Source organism: Leucopleurus acutus (genome assembly GCF_964270905.1).
Source record: "Leucopleurus acutus genome assembly, chromosome: 5".
Taxonomy (NCBI): Eukaryota; Metazoa; Chordata; class Mammalia; order Artiodactyla; family Delphinidae; genus Leucopleurus; species Leucopleurus acutus.
Genome location: NC_139147.1, coordinates 120971739 through 120993110, shown reverse-complemented (window position 1 = coordinate 120993110; position 21372 = coordinate 120971739). Strand labels below are relative to the sequence as shown.

At 35.2% G+C, this 21372-nt stretch overlaps 1 protein-coding gene across 5 annotated transcripts in view; it reads left to right on the top strand.

The window, feature by feature from the left end:
- Positions 1–20345, top strand: part of U2SURP (U2 snRNP associated SURP domain containing) — a 55548-nt gene extending 35203 nt beyond the window's left edge. For 4 of the 5 annotated variants that reach the window (XM_082839798.1, XM_082839796.1, XM_082839797.1 and 1 more), the window contains 9 exons: positions 612–734; positions 1797–1953; positions 2786–2881; positions 3588–3654; positions 7802–7961; positions 10838–10948; positions 13390–13508; positions 14751–14927; positions 16082–20345. In XM_082839798.1, the coding sequence (XP_082695924.1) occupies positions 612–734; positions 1797–1953; positions 2786–2881; positions 3588–3654; positions 7802–7961; positions 10838–10948; positions 13390–13508; positions 14751–14927; positions 16082–16220 (1149 nt within the window). In that variant the 3' untranslated portion in view covers positions 16221–20345. The remainder of the gene's footprint in view (positions 1–611; positions 735–1796; positions 1954–2785; positions 2882–3587; positions 3655–7801; positions 7962–10837; positions 10949–13389; positions 13509–14750; positions 14928–16081) is intronic. The other variant, XM_082839799.1, reaches the window with a different exon arrangement.
- The last annotated feature ends 1027 nt before the right edge of the window (positions 20346–21372 follow it).

Sequence of the window (21372 nt, the reverse complement as noted above, 5' to 3'; positions counted from 1 at the left end):
AACAGAATACCTTACTTATAGTTGAAAAAATAGATACACTTTCATGGGAAGAATACTCATTAAGGAAATTTTTAGCTTGGGAAGATGCCCAGTGACCCTACCCATTTAGGGGATTCAGACAAACAACTCCATTAAAATTTCTTTTGACCTCAAATTTTGACCATAAGACAGAGATTATAGAAAAGTTTAAGGAGGGGACAGAGAGAAGTGTTAGCCAGAATCAAGAAGTACTTCATCGGACCATAAAGGAATTCAGATCAAAGTGTGGGCTACCTTGATACCCAGCTTTCATAAGTTTCTAAGCTAGTGTTTCCCAGAATGTGGCCTCATGTGTACCACCAGTGGTATGGGACCTTGATCTTAGGTGACTGAGAGCAAACAGTTACTGTTTATTTTTTTATTACATTTATTCTTAGTTTATTTCCTCTTTTAATGGGGAGGTAATATTGATTTTTTAAAAAAATATTGTAATGATGAATAGATATTTCCCTTAAACTTTAAAAAGAATATTGGTTTAAAGGAAAATTTAGCAAATTGTGATGGTCATTATCATGAGATGACATTGGATAGTTATTGCCCTAAATGATAATTCATTGTCTTTTTCCTGTTAGCAACGGGTAATGACCTGCTTTAGAGCATGGGAAGATTGGGCAATTTATCCAGAACCATTTTTGATCAAACTACAAAATATTTTCTTAGGACTTGTAAATATTATTGAAGAAAAGGAGACAGAGGTAGGTATTCAGTGTATTTGTCCGATTATCTTAAAATTTATTTCTGGAATGCTGTGGAGGTATGATATGTTACAAATGTAACATTTCTTTGTGGAAAATGCCTACTGCTTACCACTAAACAGTGGATTTTTGTTGCTGGGATTGCTGGAGCCCAGGACTTGAAATTATGTGTAACAGGAATTCTCTGTTTTGTGTCCTTATGTGAAAATTGGTGACTTTTTTATTTGATGACATAAAAGGATTTATAGTATATTAGTAGGAAAAAACCAAGTAATAGAGTAATGTATATAGCATGATTTCGTTTTGTTAAACCAAAGATAGCTGTGTAAGTAACCATATACCTGAAAAGATGCACCACAGTGGTAGCAGATTGTATTCATCACCATTCTGTGTTTTTGTTTTTTTAACCTCCTCAATAGTTCTTAAATCCATCATCTTCATTTCTACCATCCTAATCCAGCTATCATATTTTCACTTTTACTGCTCCAACCACATGGTCCGTGTTTCAGTTTCTTAAATATGTTTCCTCCTACCATACATCTTTGTACATGTTCTTTCCTCTTTCTGGAACATCTCTTCTTTATCTGAGACACTTCGGATCTCAGCTTGAGCATAAATTCATTGAGCCTTCTCAGACCTCTTTAGGTGGAACCTACTTATTACACATTCTAGTAACACAGTGCACCTCTTTGTTATAGCAGTCATCGTGTATTGTTGTGATTATCTGATTGTCTGGCTCCTTCTCTGCCCCACTGTCCCCCCCACCCCCTAATTGTACTAAGCTCTATGACAGGAGGGACTAGGGCACCAAGGCTCATTTTTGCTCATCATTGTATCCTCAGTGCCTCACATGGTACCTGGCGTAATTAAGTACTTGGTAACTATTTGATAAATATTGCACAGATGAATGCGTCTTTGTCAGCTGGATGATAAAAATATATTCTTATTATATCCTCACATTGTACTTGGGAATGTTGGTTGGTTTATACTGGATTGCAAGTTAATCTTTTAGCAATATGACTTTAGCAAGCAAAAGAAAATGTTACAGTAGTGTTTTTATAGGATGTACCAGATGACCTTGATGGTGCCCCCATTGAGGAAGAGCTTGATGGTGCACCTCTAGAAGATGTGGATGGAATTCCTATTGATGCTACTCCCATTGATGACCTTGATGGAGTCCCTATAAAGAGCCTTGATGATGATCTTGATGGAGTGCCTTGTAAGTTCAAATTTCAAACTCATTAAATCTAGCTAATAAGTTTGATTCCAAGCCTCTTTAATTTCCACACATGCTGATACGGAAAAAGGTTATAATTTCTCAGTAAGGTTGTCAGTCATTAACTTTTTTCTGTCTTTTATTTCTGACTTTTCAGAATTGAACAACCCAGTAATACATTTGTGCCAAGAAAAAGGTTTCCTTTCTGGTCACATTTATTTGTTGGGACAGTCAGCCTCTTACAATATTAGCAGGTTTTTCCTGTCTTGTTAGGAAACTATAGGCAAAATCTTGTGTTCAATTGTATGCATAATCCCAGGTGCTTGGTTTTATCAGTTCTATTTTTATTATTAGTTTTCCTAACTTACAGATTCAGTTTTCCTATTTGCCTGAAATCATTTTTGGAAATAGGAAGTATACATAATCTTTAGTACATTTGGATTATATGTTAAAATATTGAATAATATATGAATTCTGCAGTTTAAACAATAATTAGATAAAGGTACTAAAGTTTCTTTTACTTCCTCAGCTTCTCCATTTGCTTGCAGTAACCACCTCTGTGTTCTGAGTGTGTGTGTGTGTGTGTGTGTGTGTGTATACACACACACACACACATATGCATATGCATATGTATAAATTATATTTATACTTATATTTAAAAATTGGACCTCAGGTGCAGAGAGTTGGATTAGTCATAATCCTTGTTCTTGACACTAGCATTATTAGTCCATGTGTGACCTTATTTAATTTTACTTTTTAATAATAAGTGAATACTCATGAGCTCCTTAAGTCATCCTCTAGTAGTCAGAATTAATGGCTCATCTTTCTTCAATAGTGGATGCGACTGAAGACTCAAAGAAGAATGAGCCTATATTTAAGGTTGCCCCATCAAAATGGGAAGCTGTAGATGAATCTGAATTGGAAGCACAGGGTAAGTAAAAATACAATAAATACAAAGCTTTAAAAACTTGAGTACTTAAAATTTTACCAAATCGTTGTGTGTGTGTACATTTTCCTTTTGTATTTTATAACATGTTTCAACCTTAAGACCCAGTGTTGTCATATTTTATGTCTAGTGGCTAAGTTTTCATTGTGGTTGCTGTTTAAATTTTCTTAGATCCTTCAGTTTGGATGCTTCAAGAGTAATCAGAGAAATCACTAAAAACCTTTTAGGTTAAGCCATTTCAGTAGAAAATGTAGATGGGAAGCTGTACCTATTTGGAAGTTTACTTGGAGGTCAGTTTCAGAAAAAACAAAGCTTTGTCTCTCTTATAATGCTTGACTTCTTAGATGCAGTTTAGACCTGTCTTTCATACTTGCTTGGACATGTATCCTAGCGCTTATAATCTGTAATTGTTAATTTAGTATTTGTAGGTTCTAATGAAATAAATCTTACCATCTAGCATAGAAATAAGGATGACAACATTAGTTGTCACCTCATGAATTTGAATAAAATTATAGTGTAGGTGTGAGGAAAGAAATACATTTAGTACATAGAAATGGCTATTCAAAGAAAAGATAAATGTAGATAACTTCTGTAATATAAACTTTCAGTTCTAAAGCTGGGCTTCTACTGTGCTGCTGCAAAAATGCTGATTTACCTTATGGAATTACATCCTTTTTTTCCTTCCATTCAGCTGTAACAACTTCTAAATGGGAGTTATTTGACCAGCATGAAGAATCAGAAGAAGAAGAAAATCAAAAGTAAGAATCTAAGTTTCGAATATACTCAGTTTCTTATTGCATATACACTCCCTTTTTCATTAAGAGGTATGCTTGAAATAATAGTGAAGAGGAAAACTTAACTCTTAAAAAAACTTGTTTTAAGAGGATCATTTTTAGTTCTTCATTGTTTTTCCAGTGAATAAAGAGCTTTTGCTTTCTGGTTTTGACGCATCTGGTTTCACTTTGCTTTTGAGTTTGTTTTCCTATGCTAGGTTATACATTCTTACTTTGTAGTTATTAAACGGTCGACTGCATTTATTTTAAATCTTTGTCATCAAGTATTGTTTTGGCTCCACAAAAAGTGTTTTTTAAAATGTGAATGGGAAGGTTATGCTCCTTTTTGGGGGGGATTGTGCATTGCTAAGAAAAATAATGCATTATGACCATTATGACCGTTATGTTATTTAAATGTTAACACCTCAGAAGAACTAAGCATAACTAAAAGAAAAAAACCATTTTACCTTTATTTTATGGAGAAATTATAGTTTCAGTTTTGCTCTTTGGTAATTACCCCCGGTTGATTTTGAGTTTAACACTGAATGTGATTATAGGAATTCCTGCTCCCAAATTCTCCTGCAAGTTTATGCTGATAGTTTTTTTTTTTTTTTTAAGATAGCACTTGACACCTTTAAAAATCATTGCAAAAAAAGTTAATTTTTTTTTAATAGGGAAAGAGATGGCATCAAAGCAGAGGTTTCTGGGTTTTGGGGTTTTTTTTAAATCTTCTTTTATTGTTTTCATATGGAAGAGTGCACAAAAGGAAAAGTCCCTTTGTGTCCCAGCACAATTTGAGCATTTGTGTGGATTTAATAAGTGGGTGTTAGCATTTAGATTTAAGGCAATATGATTGATCAGCATTTGTGGAAACAGTTTGGTATGAGGAAGAAAACTTGGCAGTGGTGATGTCTTTCCAGAAACAGTGTGATCAGAACAAGTCAGCAATGATTATGACAACATGTTTACAAAATATAGATGTGGTTCGCTGATGGAAGTACCTCTCTGAGGCTGTTTAGGAGTACAGGAATTGGAAACAGTCCAGTTTGTTTTCATTTTTATGTCTGCAGTCCCATCATTAGTAACATCTCTCACCATTGTAGAATCACTGCTTTTTAAAATGAGTATGTGTATTCATAAAATAATTATTTAAGGGAAGGGAAGGGTAGAAAAGCCATTGCAGAACCCAAATATTGTTCAAGTGGTTTTGTTTCTAAAGGTGCTAATTTTTTTGCATTGAATTTGGTATTTATGTTAATGTTTGAAATGTGAAAGCATTTTTGTGTTGATGGTAATTGTACATTCATACAGTGAAGCACGGATCACTGAAAATATAATTTATATTTTTGATTTTTCCTAGGAGCTCCAAATAAGTCATGATAACATGAAAATAACTTTTTGAAAACAGGGAAAAATACTTTTTCACATATTACTGCTTTCTGGTCCTTGAAATTTTCTTGCGCCTCACTGCTGCTCTCTAGTGGCTGAATCCAAAATGCCTTTTTACCAAGGAGCTGCTTTTTTTGGGCGGGGGCGGGTCAGGGTGCTGCATTGGGTCTTCGTTGCTGTGCGCAGGCTTTCTCTAGTTGCAGTGAGCGGGGGTTACTCTTCGTTGCGGTGCACGGGCTTCTCATTGTGGTGGCTTCTCTTGTGGAGCACGGGCTCTAGGCACGCGGGCTTCAGTAGCTGTGGCTTGCGGGCTCTAGAGCACAGGCTTGGTAGCTGTGGCTCCCGGGCTTAGTTGCTCCGCGGCATGTGGGATATTCCCGGACCAGGGCTTGAACCCGTGTCCCCTGCATTGGCAGGCGGATTCCCAACCACTGTGCCACCAGGGAAGCCCTGGAGCTGCTTTTTGACACTAGTAATTATTGTCTTTGCGGCAGAAGGGTGATTAAAAAATATATATAGCACTACTAATGCTTTGGAGAAAAGTTCCAATAGTAATTTAATTCGTTTGTAATGAATTCTGTATGGGTTTGGTCTTGAATTTCCAGTTCTTTACAAGAAGAGCAAGATGAGGCTGTGATGAGATCTGAACCTAGAACTGGTAACTAAGAGCTAAAGTCAAAGCCAATTAGAACAGATCACTCAGGCCTTACAAAATTTAAATAGCAGCTGTAAAGTATGTGTGTATTTTAAATTCTCAAATTGTAGTGTAGTTCATTTTAAAAGTCTTAAATAATATGATTAGTGTTTAGTGTCTAGCCACCTATATTCTTTCTCTGTATGTATAAAAGCATGCATATCTATTTAAAGCATAAATTATGTACTATTGTACATACTATTCTGTGACCCATGTTTTTCACTCAAGTGTCATGGGTTTTGTTATTCCATGTTAGTCCATATGTTTATCTGCTCTGTATTCATCTGTGGTTGAAAGCAAGCATTCGGATAAGTGTACAAGGAAGTTTATCAAGGAATATTTCAAATTGCAAAAAATTTTTTTTGAAAAAATTGTAAATAACAGGCTGGAATTGGTTAAGTAATCTCCATTGAATAGATAACACAGTTTCATTAGCTGTGTTGCATCTTTGTTGATTAACTCTTTCCAGAATAATCCTTCAGTAAATAATCTGTATTTACACACACACACAGACACACACACACACGCACACACACACACTTTAACCACTAAAAGCATCTGAGACACTTGTAAAACTATTTTGCACCATAAAACAAGAAATTCTCGTTCTTCTAAAAAATTAGCTAAGAACTGCATTTAGGAAGTTTCTGACAAATTAATGAGAAATATTAAGTAAAAGTTTATTTCCGAAAAGAATATGTTTTTTAATCGTTGGTTTTGACTTTTTCCTCTTTTTTTCGTCACCTGAGTATTGTATTGAGTTGTGCCTATATGTGCTACTAATGATTTGTGGGGCTCTGAGAGTATAAAGTGTGAAAAGCATTTTATTAGTATTCTAGAAAGGACCTTTAAATGAGAAATTAAAAAGCTAGTACTCTATTTTTATCTACCTTGCTTAAATTTTTCTCATTCAGTGTGTGACTCTAAAATAATTAAAATTTTATTTGGAAAGGATTTGGTTATAATTGTTTTTATATTATTATGAATAGTTTTAAATATATACTAAAAGAACTTCTCTTATTCATGGTAGAGGGTAGTTAGTACTCAAATACCAATATATAAGGGCTTATCAGGTTCAAATATTAAGGGAAAATGCCATATATTCTAGGCTGTGCCAGTAATGTTCATATCACAGTATTGTTTATGAGGAATTTTGTTTGTATATACATAAACATTTTGAGTTTGTACATGGAAGACTTGTTTTGCCCAGATCCAACATTTACACTCAAAAGGCCCAGTCCCAGAGCATACAACCTTTTTTTTTTTTAAGTCCCATCATTCTTTGTGCTTCAAGAACATTGAAGAACATTTGTTAATCCTATCCTGGCAATGATGAGCAGCTTGTCATAGTTGCTCCCCTGTCTGTTTCTACTCGATTGCTTCTGGAAGGACAGGAGAATTTTTCTTTGTTGTATCCTTAGCTATGGTAGTCACTTAGTTTATCATTTTCTTTTTATCTGACATAGAACCAATACAACTTTCATAATCAACTATGACATGAATACTAATGTGTGCTAAAATTTAAAATTAATACACTGTTTTGTTCTTAGGGTTATGTGTTAATTAGATAAGGTCTTTTACTTGCTGCATAGAAACTCTGTGACTCAAACTTATGTATTCTCTAGCTTACAGGCTCTGCTGAAGGAAGGGTAAACATTAGGCTTTTTAAACATTAACCATCATGAAATCACTCTGAACTATGAAGTATGCAGAAATCACTGATTGATTAGTCATTTCATTTAACTGTTGCAAGGAAAGTTTGTGGCAGAATGAAAACCACAGAAATAACATTAACATAAGCAGAATTTTTAGAAGTGTGATTATGTTGAAGCTCACATTTTTTCTATGGAGGAAACATAAGAGTTTTATAAAATTGTTATTTGATCAGATATTTAGTAAAAAATGTTTTAGTGATGAATTGTTCTCTTATGTTTTGTTAACATTATTTAAGCTCTAAGGCAGTGAAAAATCAAAAAGCTGTACTGTAAAATGTAATTTTTTTCCTTGCTGTCGTGACATACAATGTATTCTGCTTATTTATTTCCAAAGTCAAGAAGAAGAAAGTGAAGATGAAGAAGATACTCAAAGTTCCAAGTCTGAAGAACATCATTTGTACTCTAATCCAATCAAAGAAGAAATGACTGAGTCCAAGTTCTCTAAGTACTCTGAAATGAGTGAGGAAAAACGAGCTAAACTCCGTGAAATTGAGGTTAGTATTGCATTGAAGTTTAAACTACACTACACTGGCCGCCTTTCACTTTTCCCACCAAACTGTGCTTCCTCTTAGAATCATACCTTGGTCCATACTGTTCCCTCTCTGCCTGGAAACCTTCATACCAGCTGTCTTCCTTCAGGCCTCTTAGTTCAAGCATCTCTTCTGTCTTTCTGTTACGATTTTACATGTGTTGTGGTGTGTGTATTTTTTTTTTTTTCTTGCTTGCTTGTTTAGTGTGTTCCCCACTAGGCTGTGATTTCTGCAAGAGTAAGGGACCATGTCTGTTGTCTGTTCATCATCATATCTCCAGTGCCTGGCACATAGGAGATCCTCTGCAGATATTGATGTAATGAATAGATTATATCTCGCATTATGAAATCCATCACATGTTGAGCATAAATAGTATGTAACAAAAAAAGTGAGATATTTTCTGACACGTTCAAGTTATGTATACGTGGTACTGTAGTAGGCTCATTTTCAGTGTCTGCACAAGTGATGGGGAGAGAGTAGATGTTGATTGGGGCTTAACAATAAGAAGGGGAATAACTTATTGCGGGAATCCAAACTCTCAAGACTTCTCTCTCTCCATTCCCTTTTCTATTATAGTGCCTTTTTAAAATTACCAAAGGTATTCAGACACGTCAGTGAGGGGAGGGTTGTATAATGGGAGCCTTCCTTATTTCTTGCCCCAAGGTGGTAGAACATTCCCAGTAAATATTAGCAGTCGTGTAGCAGTCAGTCCAGAATCTCAAAAGTGTACGTGAGGGTGAATTTTAATACTCTGTCCGTTCATTTAACAGTATTTTATATGCCTACTGGTTGTCAGTGCTTTTCCTCTTACTAACTTATAATACCTACCACGTTAATTTCCACTTCTCCACTTACTCACTGCTGGGCTGGCACAAGTTCTTGCCCACCTCTTTCTCGATATCACCAAGCCAGAAAGTTAATAGAGAAAACGTTTTGTTTCAGCCTTACACAGAATCAGTGTGATGTCAATTTTAAGTAGAGAGGAGGGATTTTCAGAGTTAGTAAGTTGATTCATTTTTCCTGAGGTATATTCATATACATTCTTTATAAAATTGTAGGGGAATAAGATGTTGTGTTATCAGTGAATGTGCTCACCTGTGGACCTTTTTCAAGCTGCACATGGCCCTTAACTCTCAGAACTTCTCCCAGTCTTACTGAACTCTGCCTTACTGACCTGATGGATCTATTGGAGTAGAAACAAAGATTGAGTTCAATAAAAAATCTATTTTCTTGATAATTGAATTACCCTCTTATAAATGCCAAAACAGACTGTTTCTAAATGTTCTGTTTTCTTATTGACTTGAAAGAAAACCATGTGATACAACTTTTGTTAATTTGGATGGTTCTACACTGTATATGTGTATACTGATTTGTGCTATACATGCATACACAGAGGTGCACATAGCAACACACCTTATATATATACATTTCCCTACTTTATATGTTCTTTGAGAATCTGGCCTCTCTCTTTGTTAGATACTCAGCGGTGGTTCATCCTACTCTCGTAGTGGCTACCCTATCGCAATTGGGATTTGGACGTGAGCCAAATCCTGATTTTAAAATGTAGATCTTGGGTTTGTTATAGAATTATCTATTCTTCTCCCTTATTTACTCTGAGATTTAGTCGTGTGGAGTAAAGGTCCACAACTGGTGGCAAATTTGAACTAGAACTCAGGGCTCATGAGCTTTATTCATGCGCGCTCTCTTCTCTGCCCCTAAATTCAAATGTCAGTTTCTGAATTTAGAATTCAGTGAGTACCTTTTTATTGGAAAACCCTTAAATAAAGAATTAAGTTCTAATTAGTTTTATTATATACTATAGGATATATAGTATGTATAATGTATATTTATTGTGTAGTTTTTCTTTCTAAAAGCTCTTTTCTTCCCCACATGTGTCGTATTAAAGATGTCTGTAGCGGAATCTTTTTTTACCACAGGATTAATAAAAACCAAAGGATTTGTGTTATAAAATATTGACATTCTCTGCAAAGCACTTAGAAAACACGCAGCCATAAATTACAGTGTTTACTGGAAGCAAGTTCTTAATCTTTCAGATTCTGCTTAGAGCAGTGCCTAGGCTGGCATTTTCTTTTCTCATTCTGCTGTTGTCTCCGTTTCTAACAATAAGGGTTGGAGGAGTGGAACACTAGGTGGGGAGCCAGGTGAAGGGTCTTCTTTGTTGTTGAAGTAGAAAGATCCCTTTTCTGCCCTCATCCCTGAGGAAAGAGTGAATAGTTGAGGGGAAAGGTGATATACTTGGCACTGTCCCAGGGCAGCCAGGGGATAGATGGCTAACAAGCCATTCCATGGGCTACTGTCTTTTGAGTTGGGACCCTTTGTGACCTGTTTTCTGGGCGCCCTGGACTTGTGCTTGTGCCTGAGTTAGGCCACATCAGCAGGAACTGTAGCTAGGGATTTTATAATGATCTTCAAAAGGTGCTCTAGGAATGCCTTTCTTTCACCAAAGTAGCATTCAGGTCTGTTGTTTGACTCTTGGAACCTCTTAAACTGATTTACCACAAATTAGAACAGTCATTTTTGTCAAGTCATCTCGTGTGGCTGTGCAGAGAGCACGTGGACCAATGTCTGATTACTTGAATTCTGCATAGTTGGGCTTGTCTGACAAGTGGCCTTCCGATGAGGGAGTTACACATTGATGTTATATTTTGACTGAGTCCTTAATCGGTTACTGTATGTTTTTATGTTTTATGTTGCTATACTTATGCTTTTCGTTTTTATACACTTGTTTCAAAGAAGAGAGTTTTTTTTAAAGGAGCAAAGCACTCCTTGAGAAGCTATAGTGATAAAAAGATTTATTTTAAATATGTGTTATTTCACAGCTCAAAGTTATGAAGTTTCAAGATGAATTGGAATCTGGAAAAAGACCTAAAAAACCAGGCCAGAGCTTTCAGGAACAAGTAGAACACTACAGAGATAAACTTCTTCAGCGAGTACGGAATAAGTATACGCAGTAATATGCATTTTCCAGAGTTATTTGTTTGACTGCCTACAATATTGATATATTGGCATATTTAAGGAAAAGAATATTTAAATTATATCCTTTGTCTACATGCTGAATATTGGTAGCTAATTCGGAATGTTTGAAACTTGACGTTTTACAGTTATTTCAGTGTGGAAAGCAGTCTTAGGGCAACAGCACACTATTTTATTCCTGATACTACCTGTGGAGCATGAAATCCTGCTAAGAACATGCTTTCAGAACTGGAAGATACTATAGAAAGAGTCACATTTGTGACAGTGAGACACCAAGAACCCTGAGAAGTAGCACAGAGTCAGAGATGCTGTTAGGGTTTGGGAATTTCATTTAGGACTCCTTTTCCATTGTGTCCATGGAGGGACAGCAAGTGGTAGAATATCTCATCTGTGAATTCTAAGCTTTTGAGGGACCTCGTATTCTTATACATAAAAAAGTGTTTAGGGATATACAGAGAATTTCAGAACAAGGAGGCCTACATGATAATTGTTGAAAGAACCTAGGAATTTTATCGGGACTGCTATTAATTTTTACCTATATCTTGACTGTCATTACAAATAAAAGATTATAGAGAGAAATAGAAACAACTAGAAGGGAGCTTAAAATCATACAAACCTATTAATGGTGACGGGAGCACAACAGTGTGGTAAAGCAGCTTGTTGCTGTACAACACTGTGGACTCCTGGTGCCACTGTCTGCTGTGCACTCCCAGGCACGTCACTGAAACCTGCTTTTACTCTGTAAAACTGGGTTGATAAGTCCCAATTTTGCAGGCTTGTGAATTAGATAATAGCTATATTAACTCTTTATTATTGAATTAAAATGTTTAAAATATCTTGAGTGTTTTAACTGTAGTCTGATTCCTATGAAAGAGTCAATCAGGAAAATGTATCCTACCGGCCACCAGAGGAAGTCAGTCTCCTCAGCATCACTTTTTAAATTTGTGCTCAGTATGTTGTATTTGGAAAAAAGATAAATGAGTTTTTTTTTTTTTTTTTTTTTTTTTAAAAAAGATGTTATGTGTCTGAGCCCCATGAGTCCCTTTGGAGATGGTGGTAGATGTTTGATCTGCATGGAAGACTACACCTTGAGATGCCCACTGGGTCTAATGTAGTAATACATGTATTACCATTTTAGTCTCCTTGCATTCCATCGTTGTAATTGGAGGGAAGAATGTACTTTTTGAAGGTACATGCTAGGGGTCAGCAGACTATGGCCATCACCTCATTTTTGTAAATAAACTTATTAAAACACAGCCATACCCCTTCACTTATTATCTGTGTATTATCTACTGTGGCAACTAAAGCGGTAGAGTAGACTGGTTGTGGCCCACAAAGAAAATATTCACCACCTGGCCCTTATGGAAAACATGTGCCAGCATCTGATGTAGGCTTTTTATCAGATATCAGTTAGCTTTCTTGATGCATACAAATCATAGAGAAATTTAATTCCTGTTAGTGGAAAGCTAAGTTGGCTTTGTGGGTTCATTGTCTATAGCCACTCCTTTAATTATCAATAGAAATCATAATTTCAAGTGAGAAGTGGCAGTTGTAGCAGTTGGGGATAAGCAAGTAAGTTATTTTTTGGTTTATATAATTATATAGTCATGTAGTCAGTTTGTACTTTTATAAATTAGGATTTAACATTTCCAATATGATTGGTACTTGTTTCTCAATAGTATTAGTATTGAGTATTATTAGTATTTTAATAGTATTTTCTGATAGTATAGTATTTTCTGATGGACGAGTATTGTGAATAGCTCTTTCTCCTTTTCAACATATTACTTTGTAAGGGCTTTCCTTTGATTAAATCAACTTGCTGTACCATTAGAATCACTATTGACAATTTTATTGCAGTCTGAGTTGGAAAGGTCATTGTTCTGTTAGCTTTTTCCAATTGTTTTTTCAAGTGGAGGGACAGCACTCTAGGTAGTAGCTAAGAGAGCCCTGGCTCTGGAGCTTTGGCTCAAATCCTGACTTCACCATCCTGTATGACCACAGGCATGGTACTTAGCCTTTCTGAGTCTCATTTTTCATCTCTAGAGTGAGGATAATGCTATTCCTAGGCATGTTTCGAGGAATTACATGAAATGGTATATGGAAAATTGTTTATTAATTGCTTGGCCTGTGGTAGGCACTCAGAAAATGTTTAGCTGCTGTCACTGGCATCACTATTATCACAGTAATAGTAGTAATAATAGCATCACAGTATAAGTAGAAGAGTAGAAGAAATGACTGGTTTTCTGGAAGAGTAGGTATTTTAAAAAAATAGTTATACCTTCAGTAGTAATTTAAAAAATAGTTAACTAGAAGAGGCAATATTGTTTCATAAATGAGATTAACCAGGTTGGTGTTTTTAATGGCTAAATACTTTCTCTTTAAAAAAAAAAAAAAACAGGAGAAAGAGAAAGAATTAGAAAGAGAACGAGAAAGAGATAAGAAGGATAAAGAAAAATTGGAATCTCGATCCAAAGACAAGAAGGAAAAGGATGAGTGTACTCCAACAAGGAAAGAAAGGTATAACATTTCTCATTTAATGCCTATACTGGTTTCAGGATTTGGAATCATGTTTCATTTTGTAATATTTTCATCACTGGTGCCAACAAACTGGAAAAGTATTTTTGTGTGTGTGGTAAACATGTTTGGCCTCTGCCTGCAGGAGGCAGAATTAGCTGAGAAATGGGGCAGTCAGTTGGCACTTGGCTTAGTTATCTGGGACATCATCCCTTTACATGGTTCGTATGGTACCTTAGCCTTAGTTCGGTGCAAGAATTCAGTTACCGTATTAGGTATCAAACCTAAGGCTTAAATAACTAAACAACTTGCTAGATCTTACCTGTTGCCTCCAATATAAGCTTTTCTTCTGTGCTGAGGCTGATATCTGTAAACTTGAGTCTCCTGGTCCTGTTTGTAAAGGGAGTTTGTGTATATAGGCCATAGGGACTTGGTCCTCACTTTAAGGCTTTATTCTAATCAAAATCATTTCTCTTTTAGTTTTTATTCCTTACTTGCACAGTTCCTAAATCTCTGATTAGTAGAGAAAATTACTTCAGTTAACAGAATTGAGGTTTTCCTAATAAAAACCAAACAAATGCCAAGAAAAAAAATTTGGCTCAGTCACCCTACATATAGTTACAAATAACAGTTATACTAATTGGTTAAGTAGTAAATCTATCACTTTTTTGTTTTCTATTATTATCTTGATATAATTTCAGATTTATAGAAAAGTTGCAAGAATAGTATAAAGAATTCCCAGATATCCTTCACCCATATTCCCCCAATGTTAAAGTATTTCTCCTTTTGCTTTATTTTCTTCTTCCTCTTCCTTCCCCCCTCATCCCCAATCATTTAAGAGTAGTGTGCCTACATGATGCCCCGTTTTCATACTTAACTACAGTAAAAGTTTCAAGATCAAACAACAACAAAAGGTTTCAAGAGCAGGAAATTAACATTTTAAAAAGCACGATTGTCTAATCAGAGACCTTTATGAAATTTGGTCCATTGTTCCAATAATCTTTCTTAGAGCAGGAGAAAATCTAATTTAGTTGAATTCAGTTTTTGTCTAGATCAACCTATCTTTAAGACTTATTTGTTCTTAGTATAAAAGGCTTTGAATGTTGTTGGAAAATAACATTAATAAGGTTAGTGAAAATAAAGATAGTGTAAGCTGGTAGGAATTAAAAGCTAATTTAGTAGAAGGAAAATGAATACCTGATCCTTTGCTCACTTATGGAATGTTTTGGGGGCTTTGTTCCATAGGAAAAGGCGACACAGTACGTCCCCTAGCCCATCTCGCAGTAGCAGTGGTAGACGAGTGAAATCCCCATCACCAAAATCGGAGCGATCAGAGCGTTCAGAAAGATCTCATAAAGAGAGCTCACGGTCCAGGTCATCTCACAAAGATTCTCCTAGAGATGTTAGCAAAAAGGCCAAAAGGTAAACGCAAGTCATTTTTTTGTAATATTTGAAATGCCAGTTTCCTTGTCATTCCACCAGCTTTTGAAAATAATTTGGTTGGCAGCCATTTTTTAAAGGATTTTAGAAAACCAAACAGATACACTTTCATTTTAGAATCTTCCTTCCCATCTCACCACCCCAGCCTTGTCATGACTAAAGCACGAGAAAGCTTCCAACAAGGAAAGACCAGCCAAGAATTTTAAACATCAGTTTCCTGTGGAGTAGGGATAGCTGCTTTCCTTTCCTTTCTGTTCTTTAGCTTCTATAGAATATTCTTTGATTTTTGCCAAGGCTGAAAGAAAAATACATTCTCCCTCCCCACCCAACAGTAATCTTATTAGCAAGTTCTTGGGTAGAGACTTATGGACATAGATACCATTTCTTCAGTGTTTAATTTAGTGTGTTATATACCTTTCTCCTCCTAGTTCCAGAAAGGTGGTTCAGAAATGTTTTATTTATCTAGTGTTTTATAGAAGAATTTTTCTGAGAGCTAAAACTGGTTTTTATCCTAAAACGTTTTTATTGTAACCATTTTTAGTAAAATCTTTATACAACAGATAAGTCTCTTTTTCTAAATGGTGCTTGTGCATATATTTATATACGTGTTCATGAAAATTATATATATGTATATATAATTATTTGTTTTGGTAATTTTCATGAATAGCACTTACAGAGTTATGCTGTCTTAAATGATTTCCTCAGATGATATTGCAGTAGTTGGTTCTTTTCCCTTCAAGAAGATAGACTGCAAAGCTGCTGCGTTTAAAAGTTTGTGAATGATCTTGGATGCCATTTTGAACTTCGGCTTATAATAATCTGGGGAGCTTGTTAAAATGCAAATTCCCAGTCCCTGCCTCTTGAGATTTTGATTCAGTAGAGCAGTAGTAAGGCTCAGGAGTCTGTCTTTCTAAGCATGCATACCACCAATGATCACTGATGCAGCGCCTAGGAAGTACAAAATCTGTGTGTGTGTGTGCACACGGTAGGCAAAGCATAAACTTGATAAGTTTACATCCTTTTTTATTTCAGTGACTTTCATTGTGCTCTCTTAAACATCACTTTAGATAATTTAAGGATAGTCAGTTTTGATCACATGAGTACTTTGGTTAAATTGTTTTTGTTTGTTTCCTCAGATCTCCATCTGGTTCAAGGACACCTAAAAGGTCTAGGCGATCACGGTCTAGATCCCCTAAAAAATCAGGGAAGAAATCCAGATCCCAGTCCCGATCTCCACACAGGTCTCATAAAAAGTCAAAGAAAAACAAACACTGACATAAATTTTTAAGATGCTGTCACTTATTGGAAATGCGATTTTGTTTTGTGCCTGAACGGTCTGTTTTTTAAAAAAAAACAAAAAAACAAAAAATCTAATGAAAGAGCATTCCTGGGGTTTTTCTTTGTTTGTGAATGCATGTGTAAACTCATAAGTAACTGCATCTGTAGACCTGTCGTTGTTTTATATTGTATAAATTACTTTCATTGTGGCTGTTTCTCAAGATGAGATTTTTATTGTGCTAATGAACTTCATCAAAAATGTGTATAATGGATCTGCTGGCAGTAGTAATATTTTGTTTTAGGATGGTTGTGACTTAGCAAAAAATAATACAGATGTCTTCCCCCCTTTTGTAGCTTTGACAATTTGAATTAGATTTCAAATAAAATCTGAACAGAAAACTATAACGTTGTTTTTTTGCCCTATCGATGACATCAAGTCCCTTAAAGTCCTACTTAAGTGAGTTTAGCACTTCTGCTGTGTTTCTTATACCTAATGCACTTTACAAGCTCCATTGTTCAGGTAGCTAAAGTTTTATATTTACTAAGATGACTGTCAAAATTTAGGGACCTGAGACTCACATTTGGTAGGTTTGCCAACCAGTTTCTTTGGTAAGGTTCCCTTAAGTAATACTAGTACCCAGAGATCAAAAGACTAGGCAAATGTGGTGTAGTCTTTTGTTAATGCAATGCCTGGTTAGAATATTTTTTTCTTTTTTCAGAGAAGCAATATGGTTTCAATAGACTTAACCTGTGTCCTGAGCAACTACTTATTTTCAGGGAAAAATTAAATTTCCATCTTGCGATTTCATCTTCTCTCATTAGAAAAGTTTACTTAAAAGTTTTCTAATAATAGTTGGCCATAGAATTTTTTTTTGAAGGTTACCCTTTTACAGCCCTCTGTAGGCTGTCTTTCAAACACTGGTATCAGAATATTTCTACAAGGTTCAGTGTAAAGCACCTTTGTTGGTTTTTTTTGGTTTGTTTTTAAAGAATTTAGTTTTAGGTTTAGCTTTAAGTAAAATTTAAAAATAAAATAATTTTCAGGAAACTTAACATCCAATGGTTTGTAAATTAAAGGTGCAAAAAGTTGATTTAAACCATTTGCAGAGTTGAAATCTGTAATACAGTGGTAATAAATTGCAGTATGAGGAAGAAATAAGAAAACTTGTGTAATGTTGAATATAATATTGCTATAATGTAATAAAGGGTTATGTAGACTTGAACTGACACTACTACTATTTGTGAATCTTGCTTTCAGTTTTTCATTTAGGCACTTTATACAATGGTTGATGTTTTTTTCCCCCCTCTTAATAGAGTAGAAAACTGTTCTAATAATGGATTGTTTTGAGTTAGCTTGTTTTTTAAAAATACCTTTTCAAGTTGTTTTACTTAGTCTTGCCTAGTCACAAAATAAAAAAGCTGTACTCATGATTTGAGGAGTAGGAATATCAGCTGAGCAGTGAGGCATGTTATTGCCAAACTGGGCAGACCTACAATAGCTGTAGAAATGGGCCAATCAGATTATTTTACTTAGTGGTTCTTATCAACATGCAATATTGCTTGAAAGTTATTCCCTTATCATGCACTCTTTTGTTTGTCCGTATTGTTAGGGTGTTAATTACTAAATGTTGCTCAGAATAATTAAACATGAACATTTGGTGCTGGTTTTTAAAAACCTACAAATATAGCCATTTTTAAAGAGCATGTTTTTCTCCCCTGTTCATTGCCTGGGAGAATGGAATTTTATATAATTACCTTTCTTTGCAGAAATAACAATGTTGAGTTGCTGGTGATTGCGGGCACTCTGTCATTCATTGGTATCTAGTATAGGCTTAGAAATGATAAGTCAGGAAATGATTTTGCCAGTCAAGTTGCAAGGAGTACTTCTTTTTCTCTCTTTAAAAAAATATCCTGGAGAAGCAGGAGTGTGTAGAAATTGTTAGGTCAGTTTCGGGTGCTTATATTTAGTATTTTTTCTACTGCAGTGGGACATAGCAGTTCTTTTAATCTGCGTCCAGATATAACGAACATCGTTTATCTATCTTAGAGTGGGTGAGACTGGCTTCCTTTCGGGTGATGGGTGGGGATTGTGTAGGCTTGGTAGAATATGTATTCTGTGAAGTTTGCTAATGTTCGTATTAGATTGTATTGGGTTTTTTTCCCCTGGAATTGCAAATGGTATTGTTAGATAGGTTATTTCCAACTTAATGAGAAAATATCCAGAGTAAGTGTGTTTAATTCTCCATGGATTCTGTGAAAGCTTAACGGTCAGAAATTGGTGAATTGTAAGGGAGGAGATATTCTCTACCATATTTTTATAATAGCATGTTATTCCTGTTTCCTGTCTAAAGAACACTTAATTAGATAGCAAAACTTCTACAGGTTGACTAAAATGTTTGTAGGTGTGGCCATCCAGTTATAGGAAATACCCTGTTTCAGCTCTGTGATAGACAGTTATCCTCACCACAGCTACATGTAGGAGGAAATCCTCTGATGGCTACTCTTTTTATAAAGGGCGTGGCTTAAACCCTTCACTCTCTAACATGCACAGGGATTCCTTACCAGGTTAATACCACTTAATCTCTCATTCTTTGACAGGTGAGAGAAAGTAAATCATGTTTGTGAATCTTTTCTTTGACTTTGTATTTCCTTATTATTGTTAATAAGCTTATGGGTACTTCTGGACTGCAACATGTTGAGAAGTTAGAGACTAAAGAACTAAAACAAAAAGCCCTGACCCAAAAGATCACTTTTATTTGGCTCAGAGTGTTCTTGGCATTTCTGCTAAAGTTTGCAGAAAGTACTATACACTGACCTAGTTTTTCTTTATTGCAGACCATTCCTGAGACTTTTATCCCAATTAAAGGAACTTAGAGGGAGGAAATACTTGCTTATGACTTTCACATTTTTTCCCACAAACTTTAATATTCTTGATCACTTGAAAATATTTTAAAGAAATTCTAATCGTGAGCTAATATAGTTTATTAGAAATATTCTGCCCATATTTGCCTCCATTGTGGTATAAGTTCTGAAAAAATTACATGGACATGATAATAGTATATGATTATTAAAAATGACATGAAATAAGTATTGTCCAAGTGACTTAACCTGTTCTGATGACCACAACAGTGTGATTTCTTTAGCAGAGAAAGTTGTTTTTAAAAATAAATAGTACCACTTTTCTAAGAAAATAAGAGCTTCTTTTTGCTTTGTTGTTTTCCTCTTCTATTATATATTAGTGGAAAAGCTACAGAAAATTCAGTGCAGGTACTAATGAAGACACTAGTGTAAGTTTAAAGAACATATGACTGTAAAAACTCATGAAGTGCTTGGTTTCTTCATATTCCACATGCATGTTTTAGAATAGATTTTAGGGAGTATTTAATTCATTTTCCTTTTGGCATTTTTCTTTATTTTGTTATCAACTTCCCAGGACTTAGATGATACACAAATACAGATCCCAGGGGATGTGTTGTGATGCTGGACTAAAAGGTGGGAATGCGCTGCTGTCCAGAGTGAGCCATGTTCCAGTGTTGAAAATTCAATGCCTCAGTGTTTATTCAGTACCACCTCATGGAGCGTCAGTGTACACGGATTATATGTATAATTGGTTATTTATATAGTTTTGTAGATCTGTAGATAAATGCCCTCATTCATTTTTATATGTAATTGTGCTTGGAGTATTTTTGTGTTTTATTCTTTGACTTCAACAGGGTCTTGTACGTTATATCTTTGGTGATTTGAAATATCAGGAAAGACAAATTTTCAGAAATGAGAATAATACAGTTGAAATCAGCTTAGCTGAAATATTCTATAGCAAGACAATTTCTTTTGGGTGAACTGATTCCATAATTAACTACTCTTGATGTAAGGATTCAGTTTATTGTGGAGTTGCTTTCCAGACTGTCACTTTATAGTTTTTCTACATAAAGATTATATAGTTGCAAACAAAGGTTGTGGAATTTCCTTTTTGTTGTTGTTTTTTGACTTTTAATTACTTTAATAAAATACGTTGTTTTCATAGCAAACTTTAGACTGTTCATGTAATTTTCTCCATACAGTTTTTCTAATGTAAGCCCAGCAAACAATATCTAGTTTTCAGCAGCGTTATCCCAAGTGAAATAAGTGATGTGTCATATTTATCAGTTATAGCTAAAATGTTACTACATTTTACATGTTTAAACCATAATAAAATATTGTCATGATAGATGTTTTTTTTTTTTTTTTTGTGGTACGCGGGCCTCTCCCGTTGCGGAGCACAGGCTCTGGACGCGCAGGCTCAGCGGCCATGGCTCACGGGTCCAGCTGCTCCGCGGCACATGGGATCTTCCCGGACCGGGGCACGAACCCGTGTCCCCTGCATCGGCAGGCGGACTCTTAACCACTGTGCCACCAGGGAAGCCCTAGATGATTTTTTTGATAAGGAAATTTTAGTTCCTTATTGGTTCCACTTTTTAAAGAGAGTTTGTTCTGTTTTATGGAGGCAATTTTCAAACATATATGAAAGTAGAATAATAGGATGAGCATTCCTAGTACCCATCGGTCTGCAAATACCAAGTTATTAGTCTCTAAATGTCTCTAAGTGTTTTCTTTTTTAAAACATAACCACAGTATCATTATCACATTAAAAATAATTTATTGGTTCCTTTAAAATCTTTTAAATTGTGGTAAAATACTCATAACAAAATTTACCATCCTAACCATTTTTGGGTGTACAGTTTAGTCGTGTGAAGTATGTTCACATTGTTATGCAACCTGTCTCCAGAACTTTTCATGATACAAAACTGAAACTGTGTCCCTCTTAAACATTACTCCCCCATCCCCACACCCGGCAACCACCATTTTTTACTTTCTGTGAGTTTGACTACTTCAGATACTGCATGCAAGTAAGTGGAATCATACAGAACTTGTCTTTTTGTGCCTAGCATATTTCACTTAGCATAATGTCCCTTCAGGTTCATCCATGTGGTAGCACGTGCATTGGTTCTTTTTTAAAGCCTACTTTTTCTTTTAAAATTTCTATATTTTCTTACAGAATTTGAGAAGTTTTTTCTGCAAATGGCACATTAGCATTTTCTATTTTGAGTACAAACTTAAAAAAAGAAAACAGAGTAATACCAAGTATATATTGCCAACCACTGACTTTTTT